Source organism: Dunckerocampus dactyliophorus, chromosome 21 (assembly GCF_027744805.1).
Source record: "Dunckerocampus dactyliophorus isolate RoL2022-P2 chromosome 21, RoL_Ddac_1.1, whole genome shotgun sequence".
Classification (NCBI taxonomy): domain Eukaryota; kingdom Metazoa; phylum Chordata; class Actinopteri; order Syngnathiformes; family Syngnathidae; genus Dunckerocampus; species Dunckerocampus dactyliophorus.
In genome coordinates, this window is record NC_072839.1 from 3,781,493 (window position 1) to 3,807,259 (window position 25,767).

A 25,767-nucleotide genomic window follows, 5' to 3' on the forward strand; every position below is an offset into this window, starting at 1 on the left:
ATACCTTAAATTGTTACTATAAAAAATACATAAAATATATTTAATAAATAAATTAAAAAAAAAAAAAAATATATATATATATATATATATATATATATATATATATATATATATATATATATATATATATATATATAGCCTACTGTATTTACATAATGTCTTTCAGGTGACAGGTGATGATAAAAAATATTGTTTTATCTTTTATGATGCTGCGCCTTTCCTGTCACACTTTCAAAGACACTCATATTCCAAAGACACTCTGCCTTTCTGTGCTGTTATTAACCACTTCACTAATGCTTTCCTATTAGTGTGCTATTCTAATGTTGCTCAACTAGATGGCAGTAGAAACCACACTGACGTCGGAAGTGGCAGGTGACGTTGCGAATACAAAACAATATTCGTAACGTAATAAAATGTTCGTAACTTAACCAATTGATAAAACCCATATTATAGTTATTACAGAAAATTGAAATGAATTGATGGCTAAAATATGTTTATATTTTATTTTGATAGTAAATAAACAGACGAGCCCATTTTGATTGATGCTGCTCTTGTCCAATAAGATTTCTGCGATTTCCTTGCCTTCTCACTGAAACCAATCATCTTTGCACACCAACATCCCCCGTCATGTGACGTTGACTCGTGACTTTCCAATTGCACGTACAGTACGTGCTGTCCCAGTGAGGCATTCAACCGGAAAAGAGAAAGTGTAGCTTTCAAAAATAATTTGGCGTGAACTTCAAATAAATGCTACTGTATTTAAGTAGTCATAATGCTAACATTATAAGATTATGTGTCGTTTACTGTAGCCGTGTTGTATGTATTATACGTTTGGAATCCACAACACCTGCACTTCCGCATTAATAATTTATTTTGAAACATCTTAAACGGATGTTGCACAGTGACTACCACTTGACCTAGCATCTGACAGCTCGGAATTGATGAACAATGTAGTTCCAGGAAGCTCCATTGCGATATAATTGTCCCCGTCTCTCCGCCATAAACCCGTATGGACACGAAGTCTTCTCCTCGCCCAGTGTCCTCCGGGCCGAGACGGATGTCCTCGCCGCTGAGACAGAACCGTCTACAGCGAGCGTTCGCTTGTCAACAATACCAGGAATGAATGGTGGCTGTGTGCGGTGTTGCACATCAACAATAACGCGTCAAAATGAGGCTTTTCTTGTCGCTGCTGAAGAACACCAACCCCAAAGTGGAGTACTACTCCAGGTTCTCCCCGTCCCCTCTCTCCATAAAGCAGTTTTTGGATTTTGGTAAGTTGCATCACTTGTCATCATATCGTGTCAGTGCTTCCTGTTTGTGGCTTCTTAATGTTATGGTTGATGCGAAGCTACAAGTACTAGTGTATAATGTTACTGCAAGTGTGTTGTTTACCACACTGCAAAAGATCAAGTAGTACATGTTCGTGCTTCTGCATTACTGCGTTGTGTTTGTGATGTAAACATGCAAGCAAGTGCTATCATCATTAATACTTTGAATAACACGTAAATAACCTTTACTATGCTTGGGTGGAACTTGCAAAACTACAATATATATATATTTTCTTATTATAACTTGTTTTCTATTTATGATTCATTCGTATTTTATTGCTCTTTTTTAAAAAAATCTTTACATTTTGTATTTGTATTTCTTCTTTTTCCTTTACCACTGCGGAATCTGTATACTGTCACTCGTATTCGCTCGTTGTGATTTTATATTTTTCAACACTTCAGTATCTATTTATTCATTCATCTCTCATGTCCTGACTTATTCTGACTTACTTTATTTTGCATTTATTAATTATAGTTACTTCTATTTTATTGCTATTGTTATGACATTTTTATTTTTACAGTTATCTTTATTTTTAACATTTCCATTTTTCTTTTCCTTTTTCAGGTTTAAAAAAAAATCCTACTTGCTTATTTGTGTTCCATTATTTTATGGGTTTTAATTAGTTTTTAGTGTCAACATTTTAGCTTTTTGTCGTTATGTTATGTCTTTTGCTCTATTGTTCCACTTTTGCTGGGTTTTTGTTTATTTTATTTCTGCAATGAGTCACGTTCCACAGATGGGCCTTGCGCCACACTTTGGAGACCCACGCATGTTTCGCCAGGAAGGCGAGGGAGGTGCTGCCAGGCGACGGCGGATTGTGTCCAAACTCTGCCTTCTGGTTTCTGTCGCTGGTTAGGGTTTGGGTTGCATTGTGGAGGGGTTCACGCAGCTTTCCCTCCCGCATTCCACGCTCCACTTTTTTACTCGCACCTTTGTTGACCGCTTGTATTTAAGGACCCAATACATGCATGACGCAAGAAACGCTTCCTCGCTTTCTTTTTTTAATGCACGCCATTGTATGACGTGTGTTATGGAGCGAGTTGATCCCCGGTACCGTTATTAATGAAGCAAGACACCCACTTAACCCTTTTATCTTCCAATGCATTGTCCCTGATACGCTTGACTTTAATTTCCGCTACTAGCAGCCACACATCACTCGTTGACGCTGACAACACGAGGTAGGTTGGATTGCAAGGTTAACTCATTCAACACCACAGACTACATTTTTATAAACCCGAGTGCCCGATCCCAACGACTTTTGCGCGAGAGGCAAAAAGGTGATAACGCAACTGTCCACTTAGGCATATCACTTTCACAGCAATTTTAAGCCATAAAAACGGCCACAAGGTGGCAGACGTGCGTTTGATAAGAGCTCGGCATGGCTCGTGGATGGAAAAAAGACACATGGTAGGAAGGAGGAAGTGAGAGAGCACAGAGGAGTGTAGCGTGCAGAAGGTTACGCATTGTAGGGAAATTTAAACGCATGCACACGTGTACATGCAGACTCAGTTCAGTTCTAAATGTGAAAATTGTAAGTAGTTCATGGTATTATATTTGTAAGTTGTTTTTTTGTGTTGTGGCATAGCTGTTTCGACGTTTGAGCTGTGACAACATAAAAAAATATTTGTCTCACAGTTATGTTTGAAATGTATCTTTTCACAAAAAGCTGTTTTTCCTCCCTTTTCTAGTTGGGAGCTGATATTTTCCTGAAACTTACCTATGTTCTACTGCTGCTTACTAAACAACGGAAAAAGGTAGAAACAAACTTTTTTTTTCTGATGAAAGACAGGAGTCCAATCTTTCTTTCGGGACGTTCCATGTTTATATAGCCGTAGAACACAGTATTCTGTGTGCCTTGAAGGGTCCGTCAAAATCATCTAAAGTGGCCGGTACAGGAGGCGATGTCTTCTGAAAAATGGCTGATTGAGAAAATGGAAAGACGCGAACTGTTTTGTATTGTATTGGGAGTCATTGGAGTTTGCATATGTAGCTCATGAATTTTTATGATGCAAACATGTGACGGTAAAAACAAGTCATCCTGTTTATTTTTGAAGATGTGAAATAAGGACACTCCAAAGACTGTTCCAACCAGTTTTCTGGCGTGGTTGTGTTCCTTAGCGCAGAGATAAACATAAGGATAGGCGTTATGAACGGCAACTTGCAAGCAGTTCTCTAAGCTCTGCATAATCCATGTGTGATTAGAGGCGGTTGTTTGCGTTATGTCGTTTCTTCCCGCGGCTGCGATGGGAAGCGGGCCGTGTAGCGTTGACGTGACAATCTTGTTAGCCCATCAAGATACTAGTAGAAGAAGTGCAGTTTATTGTTGATTTATGATTAACGAGCCACGTCCGATTCTTTCATATCGCTGAATCGCAGGAAGCCGAGTCGAAAGGTTGTTTCCTTTTGTTTTGTAATATCACCTGCTTTCATCAAAAAGGCAAAAGCGGTTTGCATAAGCAGTGTGCTGGTATAAAAAGCTCTCTGGTGGATGTAGTGTCACGTGCATGGCATAAAAGATGTTTACATAAAACCCTTTGAGAGCGAGACATCTGCAGAGATTGACCTCTTCCTGAGCATTCTCCAAAGGCCTTCCTGTGGCTTCTTGCTCGTTTGTTGTTTTAAAGCAAGTCTGATGTCTTTTTAGTCCAATAACACTCTGTGTGTGTGCTGTAGCGTCTGTAGTGGGTGACTTATGTCTTGTTTTCATTTAGCAAATAATTGATAGCGGGGTTACAGATAAAACGCGCTGGAGCGTGGAAATTAGCTGTGGACATTCCTAAGAACAAGCGTGGCCATTTGCTTTACTTTTGCTGTAGACTGAAAACATTTGAGTTTGACCTGAAAAGATGAGAGCAACATGTCCGCTTTTATTGATGCACAAATTAAGAACATGACTTTGTTTCTTCAATCAAAGAACAGCACTAAATGTCAAAGATCAGTTTCAGATTCACTGCATTTAGAGGTGAAAACAACATGAAAAGCAGAGAGCTGTCTATGGGCGAAAAGCAAGCAATTGTGAATTTGAGAGAAGATGGAAAGTCAATCGGAACCATTGGACAAATGTTGTTCACAGCCACTACGATCATTTGGAATGTCCGGAAGAAGAGGCTCATCTCTGGACTTTTTGGATAAACTAAAGTGTGGCCTTCTTCTTCTGGTATTTTTTTTTTTTACCTGTGTTGAGACAGGTCGTCTTATATTCGGGGGTAGAATTTATGCACGCAAACCAACAGGTGGCGGCAAAGCGGTGACACGTGGTGAGGTTCACGGCTCGTGTCAGATTTACACGTACGCCCCCTTCAGACCGTCTGCCTCATCTTATTTTGTAGTTGTTGTATTTTTGATTTCTTGATTTTTTTTTTCAAATCTGCCTCACCTTATTTTTTAATTATTAAATTTTTCTGTAATTTTATTATTTTTGTGTCTTCAAAAACAAAAATCTGGCTCAATGATAATTAATAATAATTAATTTCTTCCATTCTTTTTATTTTATTTGCTTCACTTTTAAAATTTTTTTTTCATTTTAACTGCCTCACCTTATTTATATCTTTTTTTTATCTGCTTCAAAGAGAATTTTAATTTCTTTTAAGTTTCATGAAACTTAATTTAGTTTTTTATATATGCATTTAATTTATTATACATATGCCTCACCTTGTTTTTTAATGATCAGTTTTTTTTCATTTTATCTGTGTCCTTTAAAAAAAAAAGTTTTATTTTATGATTTATTTGTTTCAATGGGGATTTTAATTTCTTTTTAGTTAAACTTTTATTTTCTTTTATTTGTTCATTTATTTGTTCATCTGACTCACCTTGTTTTTTGAATGATTTGTTTTATATTGAATATTTTTTGCCCCCCCTTTTTTTTTTAAATCTGCCTCAATGAGTCAGAACTTTTCTTCCTGTCAGTGACCTGGAAAGATGCAGTCACGACATGGCGTTTTTTTTTGTTTTTTTTTAACCAAAAGGCGCCCCACAGAACAGCTTTGCTTTGTCTTCCAGGCAGGGAGAATGCATGTGAGAAAACGTCCTACATGTTCCTGCGCAAGGAGCTGCCGGTGCGTCTCGCCAACACCATGCGAGAGGTCAACCTGCTGCCCGATAAACTACTCAGCCAGCCGTCCATCCGCCTGGTTCAGAAATGGTCATCCGCCTTTTCATTTCTATACGACAGCCGGTTGATACTTTTTATGATACGAATTTGCCCTTTTGCCCGTTTTATTAGGTACATGCAGAGCTTTGTGGAGCTGCTGGATTACGAGAACAGAAAGCCGGAGGATCCTCACGCTCTCAATGAGTGAGTCCGGTCATGGATGGTGCGGCTTTATGGCTTTATGAGCAGACCGTTTTATTTTTAGCAGCACTCCTACACTACATGGACAAAAGTATTGGGACAGGAAGTGAAACTAACACTCCACCTCTTGCATGAATCACTGAGGCAGCAGAAAATGTTCCCATTCATGGAAGCATACAAAAGTGTCCAAAATGTCAATCATCCAATTACTGTTGTTGTTTTTTTTTTAACCAATGAGGGGTTCATTGTTTTTTATTGTTGGTAAGCGTGACTAAATCAGAAGTAGCTACTGTAGCGTACGTTTCCATGGATCAAGCTCTCACATTTGGGTGATCCTGATAAAGGTGTGGCTGCCAGATTTTTTACAATTAATATTGAGGAATTTTTCCATATTTTTTCCAATATTTTTTTTGTTTTATTTAATTATTATTATCATTTTATTATTTATACATTTTTTTAAAGTGCTATGCAGCAGAGGGGTATTTAAAAAAAAATATTTAAAGCATTTATTTTTATTCATATTAATTTGCGAATCAAAACAAAAGTACCGTGCAGTAGAGGGGGATTTTTAAAATATTTTAAAGTATTTTTAGAATTTTATAAGAAAAGTCCTAAGAAGGAGGATATTATTTTTTCCAAAAGGTATTTATTTTTCATTTATATTTGTCAAGCGTTATGGAGGATGTGGGTATATTTAAAATGATTTATGAAGTATTTATTTTTGTGTTTTATATTAATTTCTGTATGCAGAGAAAAGTACCTTGCAGCAGATGGGTATTTAAAAAAAAGTTATATTTATTTATGAATATAAATGAAAGTGTTATGGAGGAGGAGGAGGGTATTTTTAAACGTACATATTTATTCATTAAAAAAGGTACTATAGTGTAGGTGGGTATTTAAACATTTTTTGGAAATATTTATATGAATAAAAAAAAACATATTTATATTTTATATTCTTTCTATTATTATAATATATTTAGGTATTTATTCATTTATATTTATTCATAAAAGGGAAAGTGCTGCAGAGGAGGTGGATCTATTTAAAATTGTTTATAAAGTTATTTTCTATTGATATTTTTTAATACATGAATAAAACGAAACTTTTTATTATAAATTAAAAGATTTTTTTTTTTTTTCAATTTTCCAAAGTAATTTTAAAAATGTTTTTCAAATATATTACATGTATTTATTTATTTATTGATCAAACCAAAAGTGCTATGCAGCAGGTGTGTCTTCTGAAAGTACTGATTGAATATTTCTGCTGATGAATGAGAATGCTTCATATCTCCTGCATGAGGAGGTGCGTCCCAAGGCTTTTTCGTCGGTGTAGTGTCGCTGGAGTGGCTGTGCAGGTAGCGCGTGTTTACACGATAACAAGAGCGCCAGATAAACGGTCACGTACGGCTGATAATAACGTCCAGGAATTTGGATAAGGAAGCCTTTTCAGTGTTGAGGCAAGACGGCCGTTTCCCCTCTCAGCTTCCTGGAGCTGCTGATCGAGATCCGTAACCGCCACAACGACGTGGTTCCCACCATGGCGCAGGGCGTCATCGAGTACAAGGAGAAGTTTGGCTTCGACCCCTTCGTCAGCAGCAACATCCAGTACTTCCTGGACCGCTTCTACACCAACCGCATCTCCTTCCGCATGCTCATCAACCAGCACAGTGAGTCCCGAGACCGGGCCGAGTCTGGACGACGGCGGCCCGTTTGTGCTAACGCCCTCTGTGCCGTGCAGCGCTCCTGTTTGGTAACGACACCAACCCGGCTCATCCCAAACACATCGGCAGCATCGACCCCAACTGTTGCGTGGCGGAAGTCGTCAGCGGTGAGTTGAAGGTTGGCGTTTTTGGTCCATACCCGGGGGGGACCCGGTCACGTTGTCTTGTGCTTCCTCCGTCAGATGCCTACGACACGGCCAAGATGCTGTGTGAGAAATACTACCTGGCTGCTCCTGAGCTCCGCATTGAAGAGTTTGACAGTAAGACGCTTGTGCGGTCATGGCCACGCCCTCATACGAGTTAAAACACGAGCTTCATGGAACAACCCCAATACAAGACGGCGTTACGTTCCCTATGAAAAGGGCGGGTCGTCTTGTATTTGTTGTCTTGGAATGCGCCAAACTTCAATGAAGAAATACATGAATCATCGTTTTTAAAATAGATCATCTCACTGTTAAGTACATTATTGGTATTTTTTATATAATTAATCAATTAAATACAATAATTGTATTTTTAATAGATAATAATGAGATTAACTATTTTAAATTTAGTAAATTAATAATTTTAAAAGTAAATAATGAATTAACAAACTATTAAATACATTAATATTCATTTTTTAAAATAGATCATTAATTACATGAATCAACTAATTTAAATAAATGTTCAGAATGCAAAATCCGATCAAATTAACTTTTCAATAAATTCATAGTATTTTGAGAGATAATTAACTCTTAAATGAATCATTTTTATAGATAATTATTGATATTAACTATTAAATAAATGAATAGTATTTTTAATACACAAGTAATGAAGTACCTCTTAAATAAATGAATAGTATTTTTAATATTTATATAACTCTTAAATGAATAGTAATTTTTTATAGATAATTATATTAAGTATTATGTAAATTATTAGTATTTTTTCATAGAAAATTAATGAATAAAAATTAACTCACTATTAAATAAATTAATTGTAACTTTTGTTAAACAGATAATTAATGAATTAAATTAACTATTAATAAGAATTTTGAAAATATTCAGTTAATTAACTATTACATAAATTAGTATTTTTTTTCCAAACTAGATAATTAATTGTCTAATTAGCCATTAAATAAATGGAATAGTATTTTTTAAGTAGATAAATAATAAAATTACCTAACTTTTACATAAATGTATTCTTTGAACAGATAATTAATTTGGAAACTAAAAATGAAACAAGTTAATACAAGTAGTATCTTTTTACTTTAGAGAATTCAAATCAGTCAGGTTCTTGCTGAAATGAAATTTGAAACAAAATGAAAATTGTGAGACGTTTGACCTCCTTTTGATCGAGTCCAAATCATTGGGCTTCTTGCTCTTTCACGACACGATAAAATCTAACAGCGTGAAGACGTATGGGGAATCAGGGCGGGCGGGCGGACGGGCAGAAGTTGCTCTGGTTTGAGCTTTGACCTGAGCCGCCCTTGTCACTTTCTACCAGCTAGCGTTGAAAATCAGACGAGTTGTTGCTGTGCAGTCTGAACTTCCTGTGCTTTCCGTCATCTTCTAGTGAAGAACCCTACAAAGTCCATCCAGGCCGTGTACGTGCCCTCGCATCTCTTCCACATGCTGTTCGAGCTCTTCAAGGTCAGGAGTTGTCGAAATGTCATGACGCCTCTACAAGTGCTCAGTTGTTCTTTTTTGTAGAACTCGATGAGAGCCACAGTGGAGCTTCACGAGAACAGCAAAGAAGGATTACCACCCGTGAAAGCAAAAGTCACTCTGGGGAACGAAGATCTTTCAATAAAGGTGCGTCAGACACGGACACGATGCTCCGAAAAGTTCCTTTGTGTTGACGTTTCCTTTGTGTGTCCTCCAGATTAGTGACAGAGGAGGAGGGGTACCCTTGAGGAAGATCGACCGCCTTTTTAACTACATGTACTCCACCGCCCCGACGCCCAGCCTGGAGCCAGGCGCCGTCCCGCTGGTGCGTTCACGTGGCCTTGCAGTCACATTCCTCCATGAGCTGTGTGACGTCACCTCCTCTCATCCTGCATTCAGGCCGGTTTTGGCTACGGTTTACCCATTTCCAGGCTCTACGCCCGATACTTCCAGGGGGATCTGAAGCTCTACTCCATGGAGGGTGTGGGCACGGATGCTGTCATCTACCTGAAGGTAACGAAAAGAGGTTATATCCGTGTCAGAACGTGGATAGCAGCTTAGCATGAAGACTGGAGTCAGGTGGAATCGGCTAGCTTGCCCTGTCCGAAGTTAAACAAGCCGAAAAACGGATTGTCGTAATAATTATAATAATAATAATATTAATTTCTGGTTTAGAAATATGGAGCCACATAGGGCTGTTTGCGGAGTTTTTTTGTTTTTTTTTTAACTCGGCCCAGGAGGATCTTTCAGTATGGTGCAGGAATTTTTTTTAAAGAAAAAATGTACATTTTTTATTTATTTATAGAATTGTGGCAGGTTATTTTTTAATAATAATTTGAATTTGTATTTGTTTATGAAAAAAAAAATCAACACTGCCAGATGTATTATTATTATTATTACTAAAATATAATAATTATTAAGCTATATTGTGTATATCAGTAAAAAGAAAAGTGATTTACAGTAGATGTATATTTAAATATTAATTTATATTTGTTATATTTATTATTTTTATAAATATATATTTTTTTATAAATATGTATTTAATTTTATTTAAATATAAAAAAAGATTTATAAATTATTTAAAAGATATATTTTTATTTTAATATGTATTCTTTTTTAAAATAATTTTTTTATATATTTGTTAATATATTTACATTTAAATATTAATTTAACAATTTACAACAATAATTTACAACAGTTTACAATACAGTTTACAATACAATACAACAATAAGTTTAAAATTTTTACACAATTTTATTTAAAAAACATAAAAATTAAAAAAAATAAATGTTTATTTTTTTTAAATAAAGACTAAGGTACTTCTTTTAATAGTTTTTTATAATTTTATGAATATATAATTATTAATAATTATGATTATTATTTGATTTAATCAATTCTAATGATGAATTAAGTAATTTATTTATGTGTGATTTTTCAGTCATTTATTTTTTCATTTTGAAAATCGACACAGACTCTTCATATTTGTAAAGTGAAAATGTATGAAGTATTTCTTTCCAACCAATATATTTATTTCATGCGTAAATTCTATATTTCATGCCCTTTTCCATTTAGCCATCATTTAATGATGTTTTTATTCATTTAATGGCGTTTTTAAGGACGTATGGCGTTCGTATTTATTTCATTGCTTCTTATTTCATGATGTAGCACCAATTGAATAAATGTGCTCAAGTGGGCGCGATCCTGCTACAGAAACGCCCGGCACTCTCTGCATTTGAGTCCGCAAACTTCCACCCACTTGTTGTGTCCTCCTCCCCCGCGTGAAGGCCCTGTCGAGCGAGTCGTTTGAGCGCCTGCCCGTCTTCAACAAGTCGGCGTGGCGTCACTACACCACCAGCCCCGAAGCGGACGACTGGAGCAACCCGAGCAGAGAACCGCGGGACGCCAGCAAGTCCAAATACAAAGCTAACAGATAACTCATCACGCCGCCTTGCTAGCGTACCAGCGTATTTAACCTCTTCACTGTAACTCCCACTGTGTCTCATGCGCCTGAATGAGTCACGGGTATCTCCGCTTTGTCAAAAGGGGTGTTTCTGCTTCTCCCTTTACATCCACGATTCAAGTTTCAGTGCCACTTGAGACCAGATGCACGAGTAGGCCGGTGTAGTAGCAGTAGAGCTTTTTGTCGCCACTCCATGACGGCCTTGAATCATCAAACCATGAGGTCAAAGCCTTACTACTGGATATTAGGATGGAGGTCTTAGGATGTACACTTTCTATGCGTTTGCCATGCACCCATCTTGCTCTTTCAGCTCATGCAAAAGAGCAAAAGGACAGTAATAATGTACAGGCAGGAATGTGTAGTGCTCATTTTATTATTTCGGAGGCAAAAAAAGACGAAGGAACCTGGACAAATGGACAACACACATCTACTTGTTTCTTTTAACTACCCTAAAACCCGAATATAAGACAGTATCGGGGGCAGTGTTTCCCATGCATTCATTTCTTTGTGGTCGCCCGCCACGAATACATTTGCACCGCCACAAATAGATGTGGTGCTACCTCACGTTGGAATGGAACGCTCTCTGCAGTAGACGGCATCGTAACTCTGCTTCTTTACACACCGCATACGCACTAGCGTTTTAGCGAGTAGTCAAGCGACTAGCGACAAATGGGGCGGCTTTTTTCGGTCCTATTGGACACTTTTGGCACTTTTTGTCAACAAGCAGCGTGTCCTGGTATCCGTATTGGCGTGGACAGGGCCTCAAAGCGCTACATGCGGCTCCATCTTGCTTGTGGCATTAAAAAAACAGAAAAAGGTGCATTTTAGCAAGTATTCAAGCGACTAGCGACAAATGTAGCGACTTTGTCTGGTCTTATTGGACACTTTTGGAGACATGAAAGAACGCATGGCTCCTCTCAACGAGCAGTGGGTCCTGCTATTTGTATTCACAATGGACACGGCCTCAAAGCACTCACAGGTGGCTCCATCTTGCTTGTGGCATTAAAAAAAATAGAAAAAATGTTTTAGCAAGTATTCAAGCGACTAGCGACAAATGGAGCGACTTTTTCTGGTCTTATTGGACACTTTTAGAGACTAACATTGAAGAACACATGTGAGAGCCTCAAAGCACTCGCAGGCGGCTCCGTCTTGCTTGTAACATTAAAAAAAATCCATAAAAGGTGCTTTTTAACAAGTATTCTAGCAACTTGCAACAAATGAAGTGACTTTTTCAGGGCTTATTGAACACTTTTGGAGACTAACATTAAAGAAGGTATGGCTCTTCTCAACAAGCAGCGTGTCCTGGGATCTGTATTCAAATGGACACCGCCTAAAAGCACTCACAGGTGGCTCCAGCTTGCTTGTGACATTAAAAAAACACATAAAAAGGTGCGTTTTAACGAGTATTCTAGCAACTAGCAACAAATGGAGCTACATTTTCTGCTCTTATTGGACACTTTTGGAGCCTAAATCACATGTGGCTCCATCTTGCTTGTAACATTTCAAAAAACAACATAAAAAGATGTGTTTTAACAAGTATTTTAGCAACTAGCGACAAATGGAGCTACTTTTTTGGGTCTTATTGGACATTTTTGGAGTCTAACATGAAAGAACGTATTGCTCTTCTCAACGAGCAGTGGGTCCTGCTAGCCATATTCGTGTGGACACGGCCTCAAAGCACTCACAGGTGGCTCCGTCTTGCTTGTGACATAACAAAAAATAGAAAAAAGCATTTTAGCAAGTATTCGAGCGACTTTTTCTGGTCTTATTGGACACTTTTGGAGACTAACATTCAAGAACGTATGTGACTGCCTCAACGCACTCACAGGCGGCTCCGCCTTGCTTGTGAAATTTTTAAAAAACACAAAAAGCTACGTTTTAGCGAGTATTCAAGCAAATAGTGATAAATGGAGCACCTTTTTCTGGCCTTATTGGACACTTTGAGACAACATGAAAGACATGAAAGAATGTATGGCTCGCCTCAACGAGCAGCGAGAGGGTCCTGCTAACCGTATTGGCATGGAGCCGTCCTCAACAAGACTTGATTTGCAATCCTAAACATTTTGTTTTTGCTCACTTTTAATCTCTCCCAAAAATGGCATAATGCAAATAGATGTCATCTTGCATACCGCAACCCAATGCCACAGATAGATCGCAGTCCTATGGGAAACATAATGCATTATAATGCTCATTTTAAGATGACGGTGATCTGTGTTGTCTTATATTCGGGTCGATGTGGTATTTTGCTCTTTATACAGCAGTAAAACGAATTTGGCATCGACTGAAGCAAATGGTGGACTTAACTGAAGACTGCTAACATGAACATTTAGGGATTTTCCCCAATAATGAAAGCTTGGCAGATGGAGAGCTTCCATTATGAATATACAGTAAGTGTTGTCAACCGTCTATGGAACTATGAATAACGTGTTTGTTGTTTATATATGCAGCCGGTGTGGGAGTGTTCGTTCCAGTTTCTCGCAGCTTCAAAAATGATGTATTTATATGTATGAAGTGTGAAGGGGGCCCCATGCGGAGACGTGCAATCAGAAACCAAAAAGGCAACCGGACAAAGAAGTCGTTCAGCATGAGATTAATAGATCTTTTCTCAACACTGGCATTAAAAAAAATGTACATCTAGATACGTGTCCTGTGTGTTTTTTTTTTTAAATAAAAACACAAACACTGGGTTTTTATGTACATGACAAGCCGTTTGGACATTTTACTTAAAAAAAACAAATAACATGTACATTCTCAAGGCGTACCGTACCATTGGGGTTTTTTACGTGAGCCTCCCCTTAGAGGACATAATACTCCCTGAAAAATGACCAGCTCGAGTGAGGTGAGGTCAGTGAATAAGTTCAACGTTCAGAGTTGATAGTGATGGGGAAACGCGAGTACTTTCACTAACTTGACTTCTAATGAGTCACTCACTGATGTGAGTCGTGACAGTTACATAGCAACAGGCCTCAAGTGACTCGGGTACGTCGACTTAATTTGTTTAGCTCGTGACGGACGAGGCCACGGAGACGAGTCCCGGATCCACCGACTCGTTCAGGACTCGCACATCTCCAGTGTGACGCACACGTGGGCAAGATGGCTGTGCACACGCTAACAGGTGAGCTCTGATTACATTCAATAACTTACGGTTTCAGTTGTCTTATTCTCAGCGTTTTTGAATCAACATCTTACAGCTGTTTCACCAACACAATATTGCTTCAACTGTTAAGTTATAGTCTGCGTAAAACGTAGATACCGAGGTCAGCCATTTAAGTGGTTAAGTGATATGTTAACATCCGGGCACTTTATAACATGTACCCAAGCCCGCTTCAACAATTAAATTACACAATGTTGTCATGTCATTTTTGCAATAAAACGCCAAAAATATTAATCAGCTAGTCCTAGTACAATTGAGTAAAATGGGCAATGCATAAAACACACGCGTTAACGTCGTTTGCCAGCATTCCGCTCGTCGCCCCACATTTCCGGTTTATGTCTTCCTGTTTCACATTAAGAGTGTTTTGTCATGGGAAAGTTTATGTGATATGCTAGCGTGTGCCATCTTGACACTGTGTTTATATTATAACCGCCCCACACACCAAAAAAAAAAATCACAGTAAATATGGCGTTTTAAAGAGACAGTGCTCTACAAAAAAGAAAAAGGACAAAAACAAGCATGTGGCTTAACAAGGCTATGGGTGATCCAGTGTGACTACCTTTTTTCCGTGATACAGTGAACCATCATCATCCACCTGAATCTGAGTGGGTCACCTGGACAACCCAGCGGGACAGACCTCACTTGCACAGAATCCCCACGGCTTCTGTATTTTGCTTGAGGTAAAGTGTTTTGGTATCTATCCAGTGTTTATGTGTAAAGTGTGTGTGTGTGTAAGTGTGTGTGTGCACGCACAAGTTCTCAAGCATTGTTCTGTGAGCACGTGGGAGTGTCTGCATCATCCTCGTCGCCTTCACTCATGCTGCTGACGGAGGCCGACGCCCCTTTGGGGGAGGTCAGGGGCGAGGGCCGTGCGTTGTGCCAGCGGTCGGGAGGAGACGGGGGCGACGGCGAGCGCTGGGGAGACAGTTCACGCGGAGGGCTGCTGCAGGGGGACTCCCGGGGAGACAGAGCGTAGGACAGCATTCGGCCGCTGCGTTCCTGAAACACCTGCTTCTGCTCGAGCACGCGCAAGGAGTGAAAGGTCAAATTAAATGCCATAAAAGGGTCCCCAAAATGTGCATTTGTGATGCTCACCCATGTCCCGTCAGGTCCGAAAAGCTCCAGGAAGTTGCCGATAAACTCCCGGGATTTCTCCTCCCACTTCTGAATGAGGTCGTGACTCTTCTCCTCCACGCGGTAAACAAAATGTTTGCTCTTTTCCTCCACGTTGCGAACCTTCTCCTTCATCCGGTCCACTTGGTTCTGCAGCCGGTACTTCTTTTCCTGTTGATGCATTTGTTGTGACGTCATAAAGAAAGTAGCAATACGGCGGATCCGGCGTCGGGGCCTCACATTGATGTAGCTGACGTTGAGCTCCTTGGCTGTGTAGCCACGTTGGAGGTTGCGACGGGCGTAGACGTCGTAGTCTCGGACGATTCTGGTGATGATGTCTGACGTGGAGATCCCCTCGGTGCGTTGTGTCGGCACAAATAAACCTGGCGTGCGTATGTGACACAACTAGTCCTTTAATAGCGGAAGCGTTTTCACTTGCCGCAGCATCACACACACACTAACCTGCCTCCTTGATGTGTTTGTAGACATCCTCGCTCCCTGCTGAGGAGTATGGGATATCATCATGAGCCACAAAATCGATCTGAGAAACAGTTAAAAGATAGAAAGTGTATGGCGGGATGTACGCACACAGCCTCCCCCTGGTGTTTGAACACATGCACTGCACCCCTTTTCCCGCACCTTGTGTTTCTCCAGAAATTCGGCCGTGAGCGTCCAAGGAGCGTCCCTCAGCACCTCATCTACGTAGCGGCAGTGTCTTAGTGCTTCGTATCGTTCCGTCTCCGTCATGACCGTGAAGCCCTTGTACTTGTGGGTCAGGTCATCACTGCACACTGTTGCACACACACACACACACACATATTAAGCGCCGCGTCTGGTGTTTTTTAAAAGCAGCTTTTTCAGGTTGTCCCCCACCTCCCACAATGAGGTAGGTGTTAGGGAAGAGGTTCTTGGCCTGCATGAGAGCACGAGCATGGCCTGAGTGGAACAGGTCGAAGATGCCGTCGGCGTAGACTCTCACTGGACGGTCCACTGAAATGCACAATGGAAAAAATGTATGAATTTATTGGAACCGCATCACAAAATTCAATTTTCAAACAATTGTTCCCACAAAATAAAAAAATGTACATTTATTTTAATAATAATTAAAACTAAAAAAATGTAATTTTATTTTGGGGTGTCCCAAAATAAAGTATACACCCTTTAGGAGCTGATAACCCAACTGTGTGTTTGTTCTTTGCAGATTGAACCTATTGAAATGAATGATGGCAATCAGACTAAATTTTAAGAAAGGAAATTCATTCTAACAAAGCGTGAATGCACACAGATATGAAGGGAATTGTTTCGTGATGTGTGCGATTCCACTGCTTCACGTCGTCAGCGTCTGGATCAGAATGGATGAAAACAGGCGGTGACAAAACAATAAAATGACGTTTGTAAATTCTATGACATTTTGAAGTGAAATAAATTTGTCCCTGGCCCAAATGTCACCATTATGCAAACAGACTAGTTTGTTCCGTACAATATTGTATGAAAACCGAGACGGAGTATGATAATCGAGGCAGAGGTTTTGATGAAAACCAAATCAATCATTGGAAATTGCATATTTACAATCCAAAGGCAAAACTTGGAAATAACTTTTGACCGCGGACATACTGAGCTTGGTTGCTCTGAGGAGCACATTGCAGTTTGACGAGGCATGCCGACATCGGTATCGGCAGGAAAAAACGATACCGACCTGAGCCGATATGTCATTTCTATGTCAATATCCGCCGATAATATATAATAATTTCCGTTTCCTGTTCTATGGTTATCATCACTCTTTTGTGGCGTTAATCCCCTGAATGCTCAACGAGCTAACATGAAAATGATGTTTTGAGTTACAAGTTTCTTCAGAAAATCTTGGTTGAATTCCAAATTGTACCACTTTTGGTTTCCCACAATGCACTCGTTCCCTATTTTGCATCATGACATGAATTCCTGCAAACTCATTTTGCCCTTGGGTTGACCCACAGGGCATTAAAGCTGCGATTGTCTTGTTTGTCATTGCATCATAGCTCCAAGGTCATCCTCTCAAGGTTTCCTACCTGGGGTGCCTTCACGGGCCTGAGCGACGGTGAGCTTCTCATGAGGGGCACGGCAGTTGCAGCTGCTCTCTGCGGCGAAGATGGCAGGCTCGGTCAGCATCTGAGAGGAATACGGCAAAGATAGATGGGTCATTAAGGTAATGGCTAGAAGTCTGCGCCGTGATAAAACAACGGACTCCGATGCGGGCGGAGCTACTCTCAGGCATGCACTGAAAACAAGAGACAGTGAAATGAAGGCCACAATGTCATAGATACAGAACACGATGCATTCTTGTTGTGGCACAAGGGAAAATTTGAGGTGACGGAAAAACAATCTGTCTCCGTGGATGTGAGGGAACGGGGCGGACAACACGTGAAGAACAGCAACCCCACTGGGACAAAACATTGGCCATTCAGTCTCGGGTACACTGCAGATCCTTTCCCACAATGCAAAATGCAGGTAAACAAGTACGTGGGGCATTCAACATACGGCTTTTTTACACTTAATTACATCACAGACCGCCTTTTGCAATAGTTTTGCTTATTTAATGGTCTTTGCGCCTTCTAATGTACAATATTTAGACCTTATTTAATGTTCTATGCTCCAAGCTAGCATGGACAGTTGCAGTCAAATTATTATTCTAATGACCCGAATATGAGACGGTTTTTTCCTGTCGTCCTATATTTGGTGCCCAGAAATGTATACATGCAAACTACAGTAGAGACGCTGGGTAATGGCTTTCTTCTTTCTTATGGATATCCATCAGACAGGTTAGTCTTCATAAATTCACAAATAAGAATCCAAGGAAATAATGCTGATGATGATTCAATGTGGAAAGCTGCACATTTCTATGTGGCACAAACATCCATATAAGAACAAAGTAAAGTACAGAGTATGAAACTCTGGCCTAATACTGTTAGTGGAACGCAGCATGAAGTTAACATTACATTTAAAGGAAAGTATTAGTATAGTGTTCAAGTATTACTATATAGTATTCAGCTGTGTAGTATTATAATACTAAAGAAACACACCTTATTCCTTCTTGCATAAGCAGCGCTTTCATTGCAAAGTACATATTTAAAATCCCAAAGTGAAACGTGGAAATAATTCCACACCGGGAACACTTGCTACTGAACTAGCAAGCTTGTTGCTGTTGAAACCGATACCGATATGAACATTATCTCATTTTTATGCCAATATCGGCCGATGATATTGGACATACTTATTGCACACCAGTACATGGCGCCAAAGAGAGAGATGCACAATATCTTTTCTTTCAAACCGATACCGACAAATTTCTGCTTCTTAAGACCAATATGGTACAGATAGCCGATAACTTTTATATCGACTTTTATATTCAGATGTAACTGTAGTTTGTGCACACCTGGAGGTAAGGACTCCAACAAATTAGGATTTGATCAACTGTACCTGTTGATGTGTCCGAATCAAACATCATGACATTACTACTACCACATCACTACTATCAGGAGAATCAAACATCATGACATTACGACTACCACATCACTACTATCAGGACAACCAGAGTTTTGAGGGGAGGGAGTCACCTGCCGTGGCCCAACAAAGTGCACTATATTCGGGTACACGCTCCGAGCAGCCGGTGTGACGCCATGGAAGTCTCTGGCAAACGCCACGGCGCTGGCATTTCAGGTGGCTGATAAGGTTTTTTGTGTGCTTGATGTTTTTTTTTCTCCCCTCATCGCAGAGCATTTGGTACAAATAGAACGCGATATGTCTTCAATGAAAAGTTTACAAGTGAGCTCAGGAAAAGTTACGACAGGCCGTTAACGTCACAGGCTGGAGAAAAAGGAGCGCCTGATTTGCTCAGCCGCACAGTACGGGTAATCTCGCCTCATTGGAGCGTTTTTCAATTTCAATTATCGGTTATCTGAGCTACTTTTATTGTTATTGGAGTTATCGGTATGACGTCATAATTCCCTCATATCGGCCAGATAATTGTCAGTCCGATAATTACCGTGCAACCCTAGTATTTTCCCCCAAATCGCGTCTTGAAAAAGAAAGGAACACAATAAATCACATGTTATCAACATTTGGAGCTTTCCGAGGTGAGAAGTGATCCTTCAAATCGAATTCTGTCCACGTGTGGGAATGATTGTTGATGAATGACGCCTTGGGAGCAAACGAGGCAAAATGGGGTGCACCACTTGGCTGCAACCAGCAGAGGCGCTGTTGACAAGTCTCAGCTACGGGAAGTTGAGCGCCAGCCACGCTGTGGCCACTCCTTTTAACTGCAACCCTGTCATGGAAACAGGAGTTCACAACAATACTTTCCCATCCCTTTCAATTGAGTGACATTCCCATGTGTAGTCCAGGGTGTAGTCCACCTCTCATCAGCTGTGCCTGCACAGGATAAGTGGTTTAGAAATGTGAACCGGTGCTTTTTCTTTCCCAATCAGTGATGGAGTCCCAATGCAAATGATGTTGGCCTTCATGTTTTTAATGCACATCAGAACAGGAAGGCCAACGTAATTTCGATTTGACAAGTGTCCAAGCCCAATAGGAGTTGCATGGAGATTGTTACCCATGATTCCTTGGGTGAAAAGAAAACAGTACAGGGAGGGGTGGGGGTAGCTTACAAACATTTAGCATGGGACAGATGGTGAAGCTTAACTGGCCATGAGCACAGGGGCCTATCAGGATGAGCGACGTCAATAAGGCGCACGTTGGCATAAGCAAGGAACATCTGGCATAAAAAGGATTAAAGCAGAAAGAAGGAGGGGTGGAAACGTACATTGGTGCACCTCTTTGTCTTCACTGCGCTATCATGTCTTCTTTCATGCTACCCACTCACTGTCTACTCAGCATCTCCCACAGGCACATGCGAAAAAGGGATGTGCTTCATCACCAGAAGCCCTTTTGTCGTCCTTGCGCACACACTTTATGTACACACATGAAAAGTAACACAGCTGCCCTACCGTCCGAGGATGGGGGCAAGTGTGTTCAAGCTCCTCCATTATTCCCAAAGACTCATGGGGATGTGGTCCCTCGGTTATGTGACTCAGCATCAGTGAGATGATCTCCTCGCCACTATGTCTTTCTTCCTCTTCTCCTGCTTCCACCCTCACATCCCGCATGCCCCCACCCAGTCTGTCTTCTCTCATCCACTCTGAGCTCCTGGCCGCACAGAGGACCTGGTAGCAAAGAGCCCCCACTCTGCACAATTCACCAGGCACAATAGACCAGACAATCACACGGCACAAAAATGCTGTTTCGCCATAAGTTAATTATTATTAACTTTTGTCCGTCTTAGTTAGAGAAACATGAATTACGAAAAACCCAACACAGTACCACTTTGTATACATTTGTGGTACTTGGGTTGGTCTTACATCATTAAACGATCTTTGATTCTCGGCAGAGACCGCTCGTCCAATCAGAGGACAGTAACAACATTCGATAGAACAGGTCTACAGAGGAGATTCTAGGCCGAAAATGCTCTTTAAACTTCAAACAGACATTTAGCCCTCTTGTTCTTGCTATCGTTGTGTGAAAACACGTTTTCGCAACCCGTTTCGATTATCTTTACATGTACCGCGGCGCCATACAGTCAGTTGAATGTGTTTCGACACACGTAATACGTTTACGACACTCAGCGCTCGTCACACCGGAAGTTCAATTTACAAGCAGTGTTGCCCAATAAACAAACGAAACGGTTGCCTATTAAACAGAAGTATAGTCTTTTTTGCAGTACAGGTCCAAAACTATCTTTCTGACAACTTTTAACGTAGCTCCTTTGACCACCGTAATCTAAATGCCATGCCAGCCATTGTGTCGAGAATTGACAGTAGCTATCTCACTTTTGGGAACATCTCCACGTACAACCGCAGTTTAACTTAAAATGTCGTTTTTGTTCTTTAATGTGTCGTCATTTTTGCTTACGACAGAAGAGTCATTAAAGTTTGTTTTTTTTATGTTGGTGCTACAAGACAAATAAAGGTTGACTAACTCACCTTTGAGTCAAATAGGCCAGGAATCCAAGCAGCAATCTGTGTCTGTGTGCAAAATTTTAATCTAAAGCGCCACAGTTGGCTTTAGGGAGGGACAACAAAACACCCTTTGTGTTTTTATCGTAGGCACTGTAGTGACCCCAATCTGGAGCACGAATCTATTGTACCCTCCCAAACGCCGCCTCATCACCATGGAAACGACTTGATCCTGGACGGTCGCGCTGTGCAAGTGCAGGATAATGACCCTGATCGTGTGATGAAACATTTATGAATGTACTAAGCATTTGAATCATTATTTAACCATTATTCACCATTATTTTGAAATTATTCAATGAACTGTATGGCGTTTGTTATATGTTCTAAAATGTTTTGTTGATTACCATTGTGAAGCAAAAATATATACAGTATGTGCCCAACACTGCCATCATGCGGTAAGTACGAACATTAGCGCCTTTCAATGGCTGTGATCTCACTTCCGGAAAATGACTTTCCCCGGGAATATTTGGCGCGTGCTTTCTTCTTGTTGTGTTGACCTGCGGCTGGCCGTGTTGTTGAACAGCTGTCACTGAGCGACAAAACCGGACAAACGTCATGTCGCCCGTCTCAAACCAGGACAAAGGCATGGACACGGCGGAGGGAGGTGAGTGTTTTCTGTCGGCGTTGCTTATAAACGTAGCGAGCTTGTGTTAACTGAGCTAACGGGGTAGTTAGCCTAACTATCACACATGCTACAGTGTTGTCTTTGTGGGAAAGCTAGCTCAACTAGCTATGTTCAGGAGCAATAATTCTGACTTCTGAGGTATACATAGTTGACGATATAGTAGCAGATGATAAGATGGGTTTGCTGTGTAGTTTTAAATGATTAGTGGTCAGCTGGCGTGCATCTACCTGAATGTGTTACGTGTGCCTCCTTGGCAGAGGATGGAAGTGATGCCTGTGGTTTGGCAAAGTCTCGCTCCAGACGGGAGAAGAAGGAGAAAGTGGGGAGGAAGTCTGCTCTGGAGCAGCTGAAAAAGGCCAAGAGAGGGGAAAAGGTCAAATATGAGGTTAGTGTCAAGGGAAACAAGCTGTGTTGTTTTGACCTTACCTTATTTAGTGTTTCATTGCTAAGCATTTTGACTGTATTTTTTTCCAGGTGGAGGAGTTTAGCAGCGTCTACGAGGAAGTAGATGAAGAACAATATTCCAAAATGGTACGGGATCGGCAAGAAGACGACTGGATTGTTGATGATGGTGAGTCTTGACCACTATCACAATCCATGTGATCAACATTGACCCAACATCTTTGTCGTGTCTCAGACGGAGTCGGGTATGTGGAGGACGGAAGAGAGATCTTTGATGATGACTTGGATGACGACGTAGTGGAAAAAACCCAAGGTATTAGCAGTATGGCTTTATTCAGAGTACAGAATAATGTCAGTGTGAGTGACCCCCTCGATGGTGTTTGGGTTTTGACAGGAAATGCGAGAGCCAAAGGGGCCGACTCGAAGAAACACGTGAAAAAAGCAGCGGTGGCAAAGCCCAACAGCATCAAGAGCCTCTTCATGAACAGCAATGTGAAGAAGCCAGCAGAGGTGTGTTAGGTTGCCTTGGAAAGTAATTAAGATAGTATACACACGACAGATGTTGAAAATGAACATGATGCTGCTAAAATAACATGCAAAAACAAAAAAAAACGCACAATACATTTTGAAACTTTAAAAAAGTGTAAAAACTGGAAAAAGAATCACATCTCTAGAGACGATAACCCAAAAAGAGAACATGCACTAGCTAAAAAGAAATATCACCTTAATACTTAACCCTTTAGGAGTTTTTTTAAAGAAAATAATCAGTTTTGTTATGACTATGTAAAGGTTACAGCCGGGAAATGGTTCGCGATAAAGGCATACTGTAAAAAAGGAAAATCAGTATGACCCAAAGTTTGTGATGGGAGTAAATTCACAAATCTAATTTGCATATTATGACGTCACCAGGCTCAGAAACGGTCAGATCCCAGGCTCCACGATACCCAACAGATTCATCAAAATCCACTGATCCACTTGTCCACTTTCAAGCAAACCCAGCCATCATCAGCATCATTTACAGCAGGATCTTGAACGCCACTGCTGCCTCCTCCGTTAAGCGGGACTTACATCCCGACATACGTCTTACCACACGCATGGGCTCTGCAATTTTGGGGAAATTTGTTGGCCGTGGCCAGCATGCAGAGGAAGTAGGGAATCGGAGGTTTTGCATGTGTGTCGTATTTATGGAGCGAGTGATTTGTGACACCCACGTGCTTGCCGCTCACCCTTCCTTGGGAGCTTTTAGATCGTGAGTGCGGCGTGCCACGCATGCGTGCTAGATGTGCTTCACATAAGGCTGTACGTTTCACTCACTGGGGACGTATTGTGTGTGGTCATCGTATGAGGCTCGTGAAGCCCACTCACTTCGATTGCAAGATGGCCTACTGGCTGCCTACGGCTATCGTGAGCGGGAAGAGCCACCCGCCGTGGCCGGGTAAGGCGCATTAATGTTGGATACACTTCGTGAGCAGCGGCCGTGCATCCGTGGAGGTCAGGAGAACCAGAGTGTACAGCTGGAGTGGCCGGGCAGTGTACACAATGTACTTTTAAACTTGCGACACACGCACTCCTCCTCTACCTTGCCCTTGCGACATGGCTGCATGCAAGGTTTTCCTGCGTGCGGTCTGCGGGTTTGAAAATCCGTGCAGGCAGTGTGTGTCTCACTTGTGATTTTACCCGTTTTTGCACGTAAGTTGGGATGTAAGTCACTCTTTGTTACCCATGTATTTTCTGCTGCGGATTCTACCGCCACTGCCGCTGTTTCCGCAGTTTTATATGTTCCCACAACCCCCCCTCACCTGTATCTCCTGGTATATTTTAGGCAAAACGTGAGAGACATTTTTAGACAAAATAGAAACTAAAATGAGGAAAATTATTTCAAATTTGTCTTCTGAGCTGCAAAGCGCAAGCTTTGAGCACTAAAATTTCCCTCTGGGACGTCCCCTTCTGCCACCCCGAACACGGTGAAGCGAAGTATCGGCTGCTTGTGGACTGTCATGGCGAGCAGACTCACTGCCGTCAGCACACGGGGTTCAAACTGATGAAGCTCCTAAACTTAGCATACTGTAGAAACAGGCCCACAAATGTTCCTTAGATTGAAGTTACGGATGTGCGCCATCTCCTGGTGTAAAATAGTAACCACATGAGGCATCATATTTGTCTCGATGGCTTGTTAAATGCAGCAATTTTGCAACTAAAATAACACGTTCTAATGTCAACAAGTAAGACAGGCTGGTTAATCTCCAATTAAATCCAATCCTGGCAACGATACATTTTGGAAAACTGCACATTTGAATGGGGCACAAACATCCCCAAAAGGACAATGCAAAGTGCAAAGTACAAAACTCTGGACAAATCAGTGAATTTATAAGCGGCTCTCATTCAACATGTTTCCCATCGCTTACTGGTTTGCTGCATGACATTACATTAAAATGTGTATGGAATATGATCTTTGCCCACAATTGAACATACAGTATATTTGTTGTCGCTGACGCATGTTTCTTATCCGTTCATCCGTTCATCCTCTTCCAGAAAGATGTTGACTTGTCCAAGGATGATCTTTTGGGGGACATCCTACAGGATCTGCATTCAGAGGTTGGCACACACACGTGAGCACACTTTTGTCAACAAGTCAGACCAGGTGCCAAGATGTCTCGCTCTTTCCTACCCAGAAAGCCTCCCTCCTGGCTGCTCCACCTGTGGTAATGCTGAAGAAAAAGAAGTCCCTTGGATCGCCCTTGAATCCGTTCTCTATCAAGCCGCACGTGCCCAAAGTAAACATTTTGTTGTGGAAATGCCTGCTTTAGATTCTTTTAATCTACGTGGTGTTTTGTGGGTGATACAAGGTGCTCACTCCAGCAAAGGCCAAAGTGATCCGGCCGCCACCTTCCGACCCCCCCAAGCTGTCATCCGCATCTGCTTCGTCAACCGTCGTGCAGAAAGAGACAGAACCACCGGCCCAGAAGCAAGAGGAAGGTGACATGAAAACCATCCATAATGAGGTGTTGGCTGTGTTGTTCGATTCTGAGATAACTTGAGGGTTCCTGTTTCCCACGCACAGTGGATGAGGACATGGCATTTGACGGGATGGACTTTGATGAGCCCATGGAGGTTGGACCCGATGAACCGGCAGTCAGAGAAGAGGTCCAGCCTGAATGTAGAACCCCCACGGCTCCTGGCAAAGTCGAGCCTCAGGACCCTGTCCTCTTGTGAGTCCCTGTTGCTTGGTGACCTGTCAGCCTGTCTGTCTACCCATGGCTAACGCTGTTGGAAATGTATTTGTGGATGCAGAAAGATTGGAGGCTCCTGGGGGCAGGAGGATGAGGAGGGTCCTATCAGTGAGGCCCCAGCAGAGGTGCTGGTGGACTCCAGCAGGCTGCCACTGGTGGAGGGCGCCGATGGCGAGCAGGTGTTCAGATTCTATTGGCTGGACGCTTTTGAAGACCCTTACAGCCAACCAGGTAAAGCCGAATACATCCCTTGGTACATGT

General features: G+C 41.2%; 3 protein-coding genes across 10 annotated transcripts in view; 2 read left to right on the forward strand and 1 right to left on the reverse strand.

Moving 5' to 3' along the window:
* Positions 1-160: 160 nt before the first annotated feature.
* On the forward strand, positions 161-13,575 carry pdk3a (pyruvate dehydrogenase kinase, isozyme 3a). 4 transcript variants are annotated; one of them, XM_054766455.1, is made up of 11 exons: positions 165-1,271; positions 5,329-5,470; positions 5,552-5,623; positions 7,100-7,284; positions 7,356-7,445; positions 7,521-7,598; positions 8,887-8,963; positions 9,024-9,125; positions 9,196-9,303; positions 9,378-9,491; positions 10,763-13,575. In XM_054766455.1, the coding sequence occupies exons 1-11, from the start codon at positions 1,169-1,171 to the stop codon at positions 10,910-10,912; spliced, it is 1,221 nt and encodes a 406-aa protein (XP_054622430.1). In that variant the 5' UTR covers positions 165-1,168; the 3' UTR covers positions 10,913-13,575. The 4 variants fall into 4 exon arrangements, with proteins under 4 accessions (XP_054622427.1, XP_054622428.1, XP_054622429.1 ...); XM_054766453.1 differs by having other exon boundaries at positions 163-1,271; positions 5,329-5,623; XM_054766454.1 differs by having other exon boundaries at positions 163-1,271; positions 7,356-7,598.
* On the reverse strand, positions 10,823-20,359 carry LOC129174441 (choline-phosphate cytidylyltransferase B-like). 4 transcript variants are annotated; one of them, XM_054766449.1, is made up of 8 exons: positions 20,185-20,359; positions 17,251-17,350; positions 16,079-16,195; positions 15,845-15,996; positions 15,668-15,746; positions 15,446-15,588; positions 15,188-15,376; positions 10,825-15,106 (listed from the first exon to the last, which is right to left on the reverse strand). In XM_054766449.1, the coding sequence occupies exons 1-8, from the start codon at positions 20,341-20,343 to the stop codon at positions 14,852-14,854; spliced, it is 1,194 nt and encodes a 397-aa protein (XP_054622424.1). In that variant the 5' UTR covers positions 20,344-20,359; the 3' UTR covers positions 10,825-14,851. The 4 variants fall into 4 exon arrangements, with proteins under 4 accessions (XP_054622423.1, XP_054622424.1, XP_054622425.1 ...); XM_054766448.1 differs by lacking the exon at positions 20,185-20,359 and having other exon boundaries at positions 10,823-15,106; positions 17,251-18,397; XM_054766450.1 differs by lacking the exons at positions 10,825-15,106; positions 20,185-20,359 and having other exon boundaries at positions 15,194-15,376; positions 15,668-15,706; positions 15,794-15,996; positions 17,251-18,411.
* Positions 13,718-25,767, forward strand: part of pola1 (polymerase (DNA directed), alpha 1) — a 58,370-nt gene continuing 46,320 nt past the window's right edge. The window contains exons 1-13 of one of the 2 annotated variants that reach the window (XM_054766445.1): positions 13,718-14,053; positions 14,670-15,134; positions 15,202-15,289; positions 17,221-21,853; positions 22,132-22,259; positions 22,349-22,445; positions 22,512-22,589; positions 22,671-22,786; positions 24,809-24,871; positions 24,949-25,050; positions 25,123-25,252; positions 25,338-25,485; positions 25,568-25,737. In XM_054766445.1, coding sequence (XP_054622420.1) covers positions 21,805-21,853; positions 22,132-22,259; positions 22,349-22,445; positions 22,512-22,589; positions 22,671-22,786; positions 24,809-24,871; positions 24,949-25,050; positions 25,123-25,252; positions 25,338-25,485; positions 25,568-25,737 — 1,081 coding nt within the window. In that variant the 5' untranslated portion in view covers positions 13,718-14,053; positions 14,670-15,134; positions 15,202-15,289; positions 17,221-21,804. The remainder of the gene's footprint in view (positions 14,054-14,669; positions 15,135-15,201; positions 15,290-17,220; positions 21,854-22,131; positions 22,260-22,348; positions 22,446-22,511; positions 22,590-22,670; positions 22,787-24,808; positions 24,872-24,948; positions 25,051-25,122; positions 25,253-25,337; positions 25,486-25,567; positions 25,738-25,767) is intronic. The other variant, XM_054766446.1, reaches the window with a different exon arrangement.